General features: G+C 50.4%; 1 protein-coding gene across 1 annotated transcript in view; it reads left to right on the forward strand.

The window, feature by feature from the left end:
- The first annotated feature begins 3,347 nt into the window (after positions 1–3,347).
- Positions 3,348–13,296, forward strand: part of ABR (ABR activator of RhoGEF and GTPase) — a 188,110-nt gene continuing 178,161 nt past the window's right edge. Inside the window, exon 1 of the mRNA XM_029611251.1 lies at positions 3,348–4,552. Coding sequence (XP_029467111.1) covers positions 3,394–4,552 — 1,159 coding nt within the window. The 5' untranslated portion in view covers positions 3,348–3,393. The remainder of the gene's footprint in view (positions 4,553–13,296) is intronic.

The following is a 13,296-nucleotide window of genomic DNA, read 5'->3' on the forward strand; positions in this document are numbered from 1 at the left end:
AGTATAGCTGTGTTTAAAAAAGGATTGGATAAGTTCTTGGAGGAGAAGTCCATTACCTGCTATTAAGTTCACTTAGAGAATAGCCACTGCCATTAGCAATGGTAACATGGAATAGACTTAGTTTTGGGGTATTTGCCAGGTTCTTATGGCCTGAATTGGCCACTGTTGGAAACAGGATGCTGGGCTTGATGGACCCTTGGTCTGACCCAGTATGGCATTTTCTTATGTTCTTACTCTGAGGAGGACATTACCTATCAAGTAAAAGATGTGTTGAATATCCAATGACGAGGCAAGAGATGGGAATACTTTATCTCCTGGGAGGGCTACGGCCCCTAAGAGAACATGTGGGAACCTCCTCAAGGAATTCTATGCCACACAAAAAGCCTAAACCATGGACCATGACTCCAAGTTTCATTGCTTGCCTTATGACCTTCTGCCTGGACCACAACACCATGCAATCTCAGCCTGCCTGGGACCTCTGTCTGGGCTACTACCCTGAGGTCCTCTGACTGCCACAGACCATCACCACTCCACACTGTGGACCAACCCAGCTTCCCTATTGCACTGTCCTGCAACTCTTCACCTCTGCAACTCTCCATCAGCACAGAAGCCTGCACTTAAGACCAGCTAGTCCCTGGCACCCGAGGACTCAACCTAAGACCAGGTAGCCCCTGGCACCCGAGGACTCAACCTAAGGGGAATGTGGGCTGGTAATGGTAAAGCTCCAGTTGAGCCTCTGCTTCAGCCAGCTCTGCCTTCCAACAGTGGGGACCTATGGGGCCCCTCCCCACAGGTAGCACCAACTCCCCCTCGGCCCAAGAGTCCACTTTACCAACTTCCCTACACAGAAACTACACACTAGCAGAATACCTCACCTTGATCTCACATGTAGAACACAGACAGATTGAACCAAACACAGAATAAAGCATAAAAAGAAACGTGCAACAAAAACTAAAATGGAAACTGCAAGAAGCCAGATTCTGTATACAGTACAACAATGGAAAAACAGAAACACCATCATTCCTCATCAAACAATAATAAAATGAAGAAATATAACACAATGTCTTGCGTTCTTTGTGAATTACATCACTTTGAAAGACTTATTATGGTCTGTAAGATGATTTATATATATATATATATATATATATATATATATCCCTAAATAAATACATAACTTAAATAACATCCAACTGTAAACGGAGCTCTTCCCCCTCTTCCCCCTCTCTCCCCAGCCCCACCCCACTCTCCAACTCTGCCCTTCTCTGTGTTATCCAATCCATTCTCTACTACCACATATGGAAATTGAGCTCTGCCCCTCTCTCACTGTATTCTCCAGCTCCACCCTTCCTCCACCTCTCAAATAATATGCAACATTAAATCTAACAAACAATCAAAAAAAATCTGCTCTCCCTTCCTGGGATCTTTTGATTTCCAGTTACCCTGAGAGAGTTATAGACTGAGGGAGGGGGGCCATACAAACTTTATCCTCTATCTCACTTACAGGCCGATACAGTAAAGTGCGGCCGCGGTTACCCTGCTTCTAACCCGCTTTCTACTCACAATTTGACCGCGTTAGTCCTACCTGCGATTCACTATCCCCTTTAACCCATTCTTACCGCCTCTTTAAATCTACGGGAAACCCTTTCCACCCGCGGCATGTATATGAGATGTAAACGATCGGATTAGCTATTCCCTCCCATACAGTAACACGCGCCCCGATTATCGTTTTTTAAGCCTGCAGTTTTACCGCGCGTTTAACCTGCTAACTTACCGCCTACCCTTACCCCTGCCTTAGTGTGGAGCATCAGGCAAGCCGAGACGAAATTTCATGGGCCACGGAGCAGCCCCAGCCAGTCCCGCTTCACTGCCTGACCCCCTAACTCCCCGGGACAAGACTGAAGTGAATCGGGCAAACTTTCCACCAGCCCCTGCTCACCTGCCCTGGCTGCGTCCATCTCCCGTGCTGACAGCTCCGGAGCAGCCCCAGTCCTCTCTCCCCTCCTCCCGAGGACAGCCGGCGGCGAGAGCGGCTTCAGCAGCCTGGGGCGGATCAGGCGCTCCCCATGGCTCCCTATTCTCTAAAACGTAATGAGTGCACGCCATGACCTCGGACGTTGCACGGAGCTGTCAGCGTGGGAGATGGACGCGGCCAGGGCAGGTGAGCGGGGGCTGGCGGAAAGTTTGGGGGGAGTTAGGGGGTCAGTTAGTGGGTCAGTCAGCACCTTCTCCTGTATCAACTTCCTGGTACCTGTCATTTGAAATGACATTTGAAATGGATTGCGCTTCCTGGACGCGGCTTGCATTTGCATGCCATTTAAATACAGTATCGAGCAGTATGTGTTTCAAACTGTGCGTGCGGCAAACGCGGGTGCGCCCGGCACTAACGCACCCCTTTCTACCGCACCTTACTGTATCGGCCCGTTACATATATCCATGCTCTGTGTGTCTCTCTCTCACACTCACACTCACACTCACACTCACACATGCACAAACACAATCTCACACACCACACACACTCATATATACACAGAGGCTCTGTTACACACTCACACATGCTCATACAGGCTCTCTCACAAACCCACACACCCAAACATGCATACAGGCTCTCACGCTCTCTCTCTCTCTCTCTCACACACACACACATGCTTACAGGCTGTTACTACAACACACACATACACACACACACTTGCTCGTCCCCGCCCGTGAGCGGCTCTCACTCTCACACACACTCACACATACATATAGGCTCTCACTCTCTATTTCTCTCATATACACACACACACATGCTTACAGGTTGTTACTACACTACACACATATACACACACACACACATGCTCGTGCCCGCCCGTGAGCGGCTCTCACTCTCACACACACTCACACATACATATAGGCTCTCACTCTCTATCTCTCTCATATACACACACACATGCTTACAGGTTGTTACTACACCACACACATATACACATACACACACACACACACACATGCTCGTGCCCGCCCGTGAGCGGCTCTCACTCTCACACACACTCACACATAATAGAGGCTCTCTTACACATGGCATTAGATGAGTAGATGGGAGGGGCTAGGTAGGTGGGCAGCTGCTTTCTCTGCCTCTTAGCCGGTGGTTCTGGTGATATTGGGGGGGGGGGTCCCTGGCTCCTACTGCTGAAGGTATACCGGTGGGTTGGGGGAGAGCAGGCCCATGCTTTGCTTCCCTGCTTCTAGCCCAGCAAAAAGCCCCACCTGGCCGTCCCTGGCGGCGCTGCTTGCTCGGAAGGAGGGCGGCCCCGTGATGTCAGAGGAACCCGTCCCAGAAGAAAAGGCAAGATCGGATTACAAAAACGGAAACAGAGGCAGAGAAAAGTTGTGTGCGATCGCGGGCGGGCGCCGAGCATGTGGGACCCGCAGGAGTTCGCCCTGCACTGGCAGGCGGAGTTCCCCGGGCAGGAGGCGCCGCTCCTGGAGCTGCACTCGGTGCAAGACGTGCGAGCGGCGCTGGAGCGCTGCAAGGGGACCCTGCGGAGGCTGCAGCGAGAGCTGGCCGAGGAGAAGTTCAAAGAGAGCCACCTGCAGGACGCCCTGGCCCGGGAGAAGCCGGGAGATCCCGGGGAGACGAACCCCGGCACCCCGGGAGTTACTGCGGAGATGAGCACCGGGGAACCGGGAGGAGACCCAGGGGAGACCAGCACCGGGACCCCGGGAGTTAGCGGGGACACGGAAGTGACCGGAGAGATGAGCACCGGGGAACCGGGAGACCCAGGAGAGGCGGGCACCGGAGACCCGGGACTTACCGGGGAGATGAGCACCGAGGACCTGGGAGATCCAGGGCAGACGAGCACCGGAGACCCGGAAATCGCCGGGGAGATGAGCACCGGGAAACCGGGAGGTCCGGAGGAGATGAGCACCGGGGCATCGGGAGATCCAGGGGAGACGACAGCTCCACACTTCCCGGCTCCCGGGGCTCCTGGGGAGGCTCTCACCGAGGATCGCGGAGCCCAGGGAGAAACCGGCATTAGCCCAGCCCCCGATCGGCGGGAGGCCCGGGCTCCGGGGTCAGGAGAGGCCGCAGAAGGGCAGCCGGGCCCCCCCAGGGCCAAGCTCCATCCTCACTACGTGAACCTGGAATTCCACCGGTCGGGGGCAGCCCCGGAGCCCCCCGCGGACGGCAGCGATCACGAGTACGAGGAGCTGGAAGTGCCCGAGCCCGGGCTGCAGGGGAAGCTGCTGGCGCCCAGGCTCCTGCACCGCAGGGAGGAGACGGGCAGGCGGCAGCAGCGGGCGGGGAGCCCCCACAGGTGGCTGCCGGTGCCTGGAGCCATGGGCAAGCGGAACCGCAGCCGGGACCTGGACTCGGGCGGGGAGGAGAGGGAGGGTCGCAACTCCCCGGTGCTGCCCGAGGAGCCCTCCCAGGTCCGTTTTCAGTGGAGACTGAAACAGTTCCTGCATGTGCCCTTCAGGGACTCCTACAACCTGGGCTCTCCCGGGGGCAGCTCACCGGAGAGGGGCAGCGATGGCTATAACAGCTCGGACCAGGACGACCTCTCGTCATTAGGTGAGTCTCCGTGTCCCGCAGGGGAATCCTACCCCTTCTCTTTGACTTTTTAGTTGGCATGGTGAGTCTTGGCACTTCTACCCTTTCTGGTTGCCCCCTCAGCTGGCATGGTGACTCTTGGTATGCTCTTCTCTTTCTGGTTGCCCTCTCTACTGGCATGGTGACTCTTGGCACTTCTACCCTTTCTGGTTGCCCCCTCAGCTGCCATGGTGACTCTTGGCATGCCCTGCCCTTTCTGGTTGCTCTCTCAGCTGGCATGGTGACTCTTGGTATGCTCTTCTCTTTCTGGTTGCCCTCTCTACTGGCATGGTGACTCTTGGCACTTCTACCCTTTCTGGTTGCCCCCTCAGCTGCCATGGTGACTCTTGGCATGCCCTGTCCTTTCTGGTTGCCCTCTCTACTGGCATGGTGACTCTTGGCACTTCTACCCTTTCTGGTTGCTCTCTCAGCTGGCATGGTGACTCTTGGCATGTCCTGCCTTTGTGGTTGCCCCCTCACCTGGTATGGTGACTCTTGGCACACCCTGCCCTTTCTGGTTGCCCTCTCAGCTGGCATGGTGACTCTTGGTATACTCTGCCCTTTCTGGTTGCCCTCTCAGCTGGCATGTGACTCTTGGTATGCTCTGCCCTTTCTGGTTGCCCTCTCAGCTGGCATGGTGACTCTTGGCACACCCTGCCCTTTCTGGTTGCCCTCTCAGCTGGCATGGTGACTCTTGGTATGCTCTGCTCTTTCTGGTTGCCCTCTCAGCTGGCATGTGACTCTTGGTATGCTCTGCCCTTTCTGGTTGCCCTCTCAGCTGGCATGGTGACTCTTGGCACACCCTGCCCTTTCTGGTTGCCCTCTCAGCTGGCATGGTGACTCTTGGTATACTCTGCCCTTTCTGGTTGCCCTCTCAGCTGGCATGTGACTCTTGGTATACTCTGCCCTTTCTGGTTGCCCTCTCAGCTGGCATGGTGACTCTTGGCACACCCTGCCCTTTCTGGTTGCCCTCTCAGCTGGCATGGTGACTCTTGGTATGCTCTGCTCTTTCTGGTTGCCCTCTCAGCTGGCATGGTGACTCTTGGCACACCCTGCCCTTTCTGGTTGCCCTCTCAGCTGGCATGGTGACTCTTGGCACACCCTGCCCTTTCTGGTTGCCCTCTCAGCTGGCATGGTGACTCTATGTATGCTCTGCCCTTTCTGGTTGCCCTCTCAGCTGTCATGTTGACTCTATGTATGATGTGCCCTTTCTGGTTGCCCTCTCAGCTGGCATGGTGACTCTATGTATGCTGTGCCCTTTCTGGTTGCCCTCTCAGCTGGCATGGTGACTCTATGTATGCTGTGCCCTTTCTGGTTGCCCTCTCGGCTGGCATGGTGACTTGGCACACCCTGCCCTTTCTGGTTGCCCTCTCAGCTGGCATGGTGACTCTATGTATGCTGTGCCCTTTCTGGTTGCCCTCTCGGCTGGCATGGTGACTTGGCACACCCTGCCCTTTCTGGTTGCCCTCTCAGCTGGCATGGTGACTCTATGTATGCTGTGCCCTTTCTGGTTGCCCTCTCAGCTGGCATGGTGACTCTTGGCACACCCTGCCCTTTCTGGTTGCCCCCTCAGCTGCCATGGTGACTCTTGGCATGCCCTGTCCCTTCTGGTTGCCCTCTCTACTGGCATGGTGACTCTTGGCACTTCTACCCTTTCTGGTTGCTCTCTCAGCTGGCATGGTGACTCTTGGCATGTCCTGCCTTTCTGGTTGCCCCCTCACCTGGTATGGTGACTCTTGGCACACCCTGCCCTTTCTGGTTGCCCTCTCAGCTGGCATGGTGACTCTTGGTATGCTCTGCTCTTTCTGGTTGCCCTCTCAGCTGGCATGGTGACTCTTGGCACACCCTGCCCTTTCTGGTTGCCCTCTCAGCTGGCATGTGACTCTTGGTATGCTCTGCCCTTTCTGGTTGCCCTCTCAGCTGGCATGTGACTCTTGGTATGCTCTGCCCTTTCTGGTTGCCCTCTCAGCTGGCTTGGTGACTCTTGGTACACTCTGCCCTTTCTGGTTGCCCTCTCAGCTGGCATGGTGACTCTTGGTATACTCTGCCCTTTCTGGTTGCCCTCTCAGCTGGCATGTGACTCTTGGTATGCTCTGCCCTTTCTGGTTGCCCTCTCAGCTGGCATGGTGACTCTTGGCACACCCTGCCCTTTCTGGTTGCCCTCTCAGCTGGCATGGTGACTCTTGGTATGCTCTGCTCTTTCTGGTTGCCCTCTCAGCTGGCATGGTGACTCTTGGCACACCCTGCCCTTTCTGGTTGCCCTCTCAGCTGGCATGGTGACTCTTGGTATGCTCTGCCCTTTCTGGTTGCCCTCTCAGCTGGCATGTTGACTCTATGTATGCTGTGCCCTTTCTGGTTGCCCTCTCAGCTGGCATGGTGACTCTTGGCACACCCTGCCCTTTCTGGTTGCCCTCTCAGCTGGCATGGTGACTCTATGTATGCTGTGCCCTTTCTGGTTGCCCTCTCGGCTGGCATGGTGACTCTATGTATGCTGTGCCCTTTCTGGTTGCCCTCTCGGCTGGCATGATATGCTTCTTGCCACAATTGCCTCCTCTTTGTAGAGTTTAATGCCAACATCTTTGAGCCAAGTGCTCAGGGGAATCGGAATCTGACAGGCAGTTTGGCACAGGTCAGAGGTCATTCCATTGGGCCCTGCTAGAGTCTGGTAGGAGAGAAATGCAGGTTCCCCCCACCCCTCCTTCTTTGCCAGGCTTAGGGAGAAGGTCTGAGAATGACTCAGCTTGAGGGTCCTATGTGTTTATTCATCGTAGGCTAGACCCGCCTCCCTTTAAAGTAATTGACTTTGTGATTATTGGGATCGGCAGGTTATAGTAAATTGAATTCCAGATGCAGCGTCCTTGGCGCGTTCCAGTAGATTTCAGGGCCGTTACTGCTGGGGACGTGTAGCCCAGTGCTGCGTGGGAGTCGTCGCCGTAGACACGGGTAAAAGGCTGAATCCCATTTCTCTCAGGCCGTTATCCTGGGTGCAAGCTCTGGGCCTGTCTCGCTGAGGTTTTACTCCCTTTCTGAGTGCATGGGAAGACGCCTGGGGAGGGACCCTTTCCTATTTCTTCCCCCCCCCCCCCCCCCCCGCCAGTCTGCAGGAAGCAGCTTGCACAGCAGAGTCTGGTAATTAAGACTAAAAGCTTTGGCGTTACTGGCAATAAGTGAAGACACTTACCTCTGTGGCTCCAACATCCCTGCTGCCCTGAACCTACCGTTTGCCTAAGGGCCATCCCATGAGTTCAGATGGCTGCTTTCTGCCTAGGATGAAACTGCTTTCTTCTCTCTGAAAAGCAGGACCGTTAAGTATATTTTCAGCAGAGCAGCAGCTGACGCACCGGGACAACCCTAGGGATGACGAACTTGATCACTGGGGCATACTGTAAGGATATCAGACAGCGCCCAGAGTTATTCAGATTCTGTGAGAGTAAAGGGCCACTACTGCACTCTTTAGTGGGTCTTCTCTGGAAGCTATTATCAGTTGATCTGGCATTACCTTCTTAACTGCTCATGTTCAAATTTCGGTTTCATGAACAGCCACAAGATGCAGGCAGATGGTTTATGCTTAACAACTTCCTCCGAGTTCCTTCCCCTGAGTGTTTGATAGGACTTACAACTTGCACTTCAGTATACTGGGCTCATGTTATTACTGAAATGATCCAAATGTCTTGAGCCTAAAAAGCCGGCCAGTGTAGTAGGGTGAGTAGAACCTGGGTGAGCACCATTTGTTCCTATCTGGCTAGGGGCTGATGGACTCACATAAGCCACAAGTTCTTATTTATTCTTAAAAGATTTCTAGCCCCTACCCTCCTTGGGGAGGTGGCCACATACCATTCGTCCATCAGCCCCCTCGGACAAGAATTCAGAATCTCACTCCGGACACTGAACTCCTCCAATGTGAGTAACTTGGGCAAGCGTGATTTATTCTTTAATCAAACTTGTTCCCCGACTGGACTCTCTGTGCTACCAGCGCAGATGGGGTACCCCCCCATGTGCACTGTTTCTCACAATCAGGATCCAGATTCCACACAGTCAGTCATCAACTTATGACGGATAGCAAACCGCACAACTCCTAGCCAGAGGAAACACTATGCCCTAAACAAAATCCCCAAATACTTCCCACCTGCATAGCAGAGAGGCAGTTTGAGTTTGGAACATAAGAGGGGGCCATGCTGAGGGACGCCAAAGCTCCAGTGGGCCCAGCATCCTGTGTCAGACAATGACAACTCTGGGTCACAAGTACCTGACACATCCCAAAGTGTAGATCCATTCCTTGTGGCTCCTCCTCAGGAATAGAAATGGATTTTCCTGGTCTACCTGACCAATAATGGTTTATGGATTTTCCCTCGAGGAACTTATTCAAAGCTTTTTTAAATCCCCGCTGTGCTACGTCTTCACGACCTCCCCCAGCACAAATTCCACAGCTTGATTGTGCGTTGAGTGAAAACTGAAACATAGAAACATAGAACATAGAAATGACAGCAGAAGAAGACCAAACGGTCCATCCAGTCTGCCCAGTAAGCTTTCACACTTATTTTTTTTCATACTTATCTGTTACTCTTGTCCCTTATAAGTAACTTTTTGAGTCTATTTCCCTTCCACCCCCACCATCGATGTACATAGCAGTGCTGGAGCTGTATCTAAGTGAAGTATCTAGCTAATTGGTTAGGGATAGTAACTGCCGTAATAAGCAAGCTACTCCCATGCTTGTTTACCCAGCCTGTGCAATTCACTCCTTATTGGTTGTTGTCTGAATATAAACCCTCTTTTCTTCATTCCCACCCCCTGCCGTTGAAGCAGTGAGCTTTGCTGGATATGCATTGAAAGTGAAGTATCAGGCTTATTTGGTTTGGGGTAGTAACCGCCGTAACAAGCAAGCTACTCTCCTGCTTTTTTGTGGATGCAACTCCTTTTTTCTACATTTCCTCTTGCCGTTGAAGCATAGAGCAATGTTGGAGTTGCATTAACCGTGTGTATGTTTATTGAATAAGCGTATTATCTCCAGGTAGTAGCTATCATTCCTGCAAGTCACCCCATGCCTCTTCTCTTCATTCACATCCTCTAGACATTATGGATGTGAATGACTTTCTCCAGTTTGTTTTAAAGCTGCTGCCTGCTAGTTTCATGGCCTGTCCCCTAATCCTTGTATTATTTGAAAGGGTAAATACAGTAACTGTCCCCTATTTTCCAGTTCCACCTACGCATGAGTTGCCTTTTCTTCAGACTGAAGAGTCCTAACCCCTCTAACCTGTTTACCCTTTCTTCATTTTGATTGCCCTTCTCTGCACCTTGTCTAGTTTTGCTTTTTTTTTTTTAGATGGGGCAACCAGATCTGCACACAATACTCAATGTTTGGTCTCACCTTGGATCAATTCAGAGATAGCCTGATGTGCTCTGTTTTATTCTCCATTCCTTTTTGAATCATTCCTAACATTGTATTTACTTTTTTAACTGCCACTGCACTCTAAGCTGAGGATTTCAAGGTATTGTACACAGCGATCCCATCTATTTTGCCGTTATCCACATTAAATTTAATCTGTTATTTAGATGCCCAGTGCCCGAATCTTGAACAACTGTCTGTAATTTTTGTATCATCTGCAAATTTGGTCACCTCACTCCTTGCTCTCTTTTCTGTTGGCCATGGGACACTCCACGATTTACCTATCGCCACTGGAAAAAGTTACCGTTTAATTCTTCTCTGTCTCCTGTGTCTCAACCAGTTCCCAATCCACAATAGCACATTGCCTCCTGTGCTCCTGGGGAGTCTCTCATGAGAGATTTTGTCAAACACCTTCTGAAAATCCAGATCCGCTGTATCGACATGTTCATCCTTATCAACACATTTATTAGCGCATTCAAAATAGTTTAGTAGCTTGTAAAGGCAAATCTTCCCTATGCTAAATCCACGTTAGCTGTTCCTTGTTAGGCCATGTCTATCAATATGGTTAGAAATGTTGTTTTTAAGAATAACTTCTACCTTTTTGCTTACCACTGATGTCGGGCCCACCAGTCTATAGTTTCCAAGATTACCCCTGGAGCCCTTTTTAAAAATCGGCATTACATTCATTGGCCACCCTTCACTCTTCAGGTACTGTGACTGTTTTTAATGATAGCTTACAGACCACTAGTAACAGGTCTGCAATATCATATTAGAGTTCTTTCAGAACTTTGGGGTAGAAACCGGCTGGCCCTGGTGCTTTGTTACTCTTGTCAATTTGATCTAGTACATCTTCCATATTAACAGTGATTTCCTTCATTCCCTCTGAATCTTTACCATCACCCAATATCCTCCTCAGTAAGGAGACCTTTGATTGCTTTAGTGGCACAAGTAACAACCCTAACAGTGACAGCTCCTGCTCATGGCAGTTTCTAAAGAGAAGAAATGCACACAAACTGCTCTGATCCTCAGAAAACACAGTACCTGATTGATGTTCCAACACCCGCCTTGCAAATCCACTCTCCGCCGGACTCATTTACTGTAACTTTAATACATTAGATTCATCCATTTATTACATAAACGTTTGGTATATATGTGCAAGTCACAATTTAACTTCACGGAAAGTAGATTCTTACATGAGGTAAGAGTTAAGATTGATTCCTAAAATATTGAATCTTAAATAAAGTACATCATTAGATGTTTGCACAGAAATTAATTACACAAATGATTCACAATGTGGACAGGCCAAAAGCAAAACAAGAAAACTGAGTTATGAACAGAAAACAAAAACTTAGCCTAGTAATTTCTCAAGAGAATGTGCTTTATTTAGTCATCTTATGCTGGTCAGTTGTAGGGGTATGGAATAGAAGAATTATCCAGCAGCATAAACTGAGAATTGCAGATTGTTAATCTTCCCCTGCAGCATTTCAGTGTTTCATTGCTATTCTTGGCTCTTGTGTGCTTATTACACACTGAAACAACTGTATCCATGTGTGAGAATGTGTCACTGCATCCTTTTAAAAGGAGGTCACACTAGTCACATGTTGTCACCTTTGGCCTGCTAATCTCCCAGACAGAAATCCATAGAGGTTTCCCATGCTGTCACTTGCTATACACTGAATATCTCTACTCCCACCCATCATGCTCTCCTCCGCCTGTCTCAGGCAGCAGGACCATGGTGTAGGGGGCACTTCCCTTTTATTCCTGCCAGACAAGTACAGGAAAATCAGTTTGATCTCTCTCTGCCCCTCTTCATCTGGTTTTCACACCTAAAGGAAACAGACACACAGAATAAGAAAGGCTAGTGTCATATCAAGCTGTGTCCCTCCCACTTCTTTGTGCTGCCTTTTGAGAGGATATCAGGTGACACGCAGGACCTCAGATATACTGGCCTGACAGGTTTCCCCTTTGAGATTCAGTGGTGTGCTTGCTCTGTTAATCCACTTGGATACAGACAGTTTGAGTCAATAAAAAAAGTGGTGGTGATCCCTTTATATTGGACTGACTTAATACATTTCTGCCTAGTTTTGTAGAGCTACAATCCCTTCATCAGGCCAAGGCAAAATAACCCTTTGAGGTTCTAATAGTGTAAGGCCAAACTTTCTAATCAACAGAGAATGTCCCTCTACTCAAAGACAGAAGTTTTTATAGGTCCCAAAGTACTGAGAGATTTCTATTGCAGGAAACCACGTTTGACACTCCTCCCTCAGTGGTTGAACCAAGAGACAAGAGAAACCACCAATGTTCCCAAAGCAGGATAGGAATGAACTCTTTCTCTCTTTATTTATAACCAATAGAAAAAGGTGGGGCGTCCAGTTCTGGAGAGCAGACCTCCAGAAGAACATAAACAGAGTGAAGGCAATCCAGAGAAGGGCTACCAAGAAAGCATGGGATAAACCCAGGGGATCTGTGAGGGAGGGGCAGGGATCGTAGAGCTGAGCAGTTATGCGGATGGGTTGCACCGTCGGTCCCTTTCTGGAATCGTGTTTCTATATTTCTATCTATAATGCAGGGGTCTGCACTAAATGCCCTGTGAGATCAGACTTAAGGATGTAAATATGAATACTTAAGAGGAGAGGAGAGACCGGGGGGGGGGATATGACTGAAAAGCAGCTTTTCAGTGAAAGGGAAATGCTAGAGCAAGAGGTCATAATATGATGCTCTAAGGGGGCAGGCTCAGGAACAAGGATGGTAGGCGTGTGGAGGCTAAAACAGACTTCAAGAAGACTAGAGAAAGAGATGGGCTTATGTTTCAAACAAAACCCAAAAGGACTTAATAAGGACATTCTCTCTCTCGCCCTTTCAACTGCAAAGTTTAACCATCTCTCCCCCCCCCCCCCCCCCCGAACTGACTCTGCATTACTTAAACCTGGGACCTGATGGAGAGAGGAGAGCTCTGGGAAGGCCGTCACAGATCTATCAAGTTAAGTCCAATAAAAAGGCCTGGCCTGCAACTTGTCTGAGAGAACCTGGAATTCCAAGTAAAACAATTTTGAAAACAAAATGAAAGAGAAATGGATTGCATTTTGTTCATTTTCCTTTTTTGTCCTGTTTTCCAAAAACAGCCGTCAGCCACGCCCTCCTTCCCCTCCCCCTCCCTGCAAACATTTGGGCCAACAAAGCAAACAAGTGACTCCCCCTCCCCCTCCATCCCAGACCCTTCCTCCCCCCCTCTCTGGGGGCATATGCCGTTTGCTTGTACAGAGGTACAGGGGTAATAGTATAAAGATGCCACCCGACGTCATTGTGAATAAGGACCCAGTGAGGCATGAGCGCCTGGGGGCCA

Source organism: Rhinatrema bivittatum, chromosome 8 (genome assembly GCF_901001135.1).
Source record: "Rhinatrema bivittatum chromosome 8, aRhiBiv1.1, whole genome shotgun sequence".
Taxonomy (NCBI): domain Eukaryota; kingdom Metazoa; phylum Chordata; class Amphibia; order Gymnophiona; family Rhinatrematidae; genus Rhinatrema; species Rhinatrema bivittatum.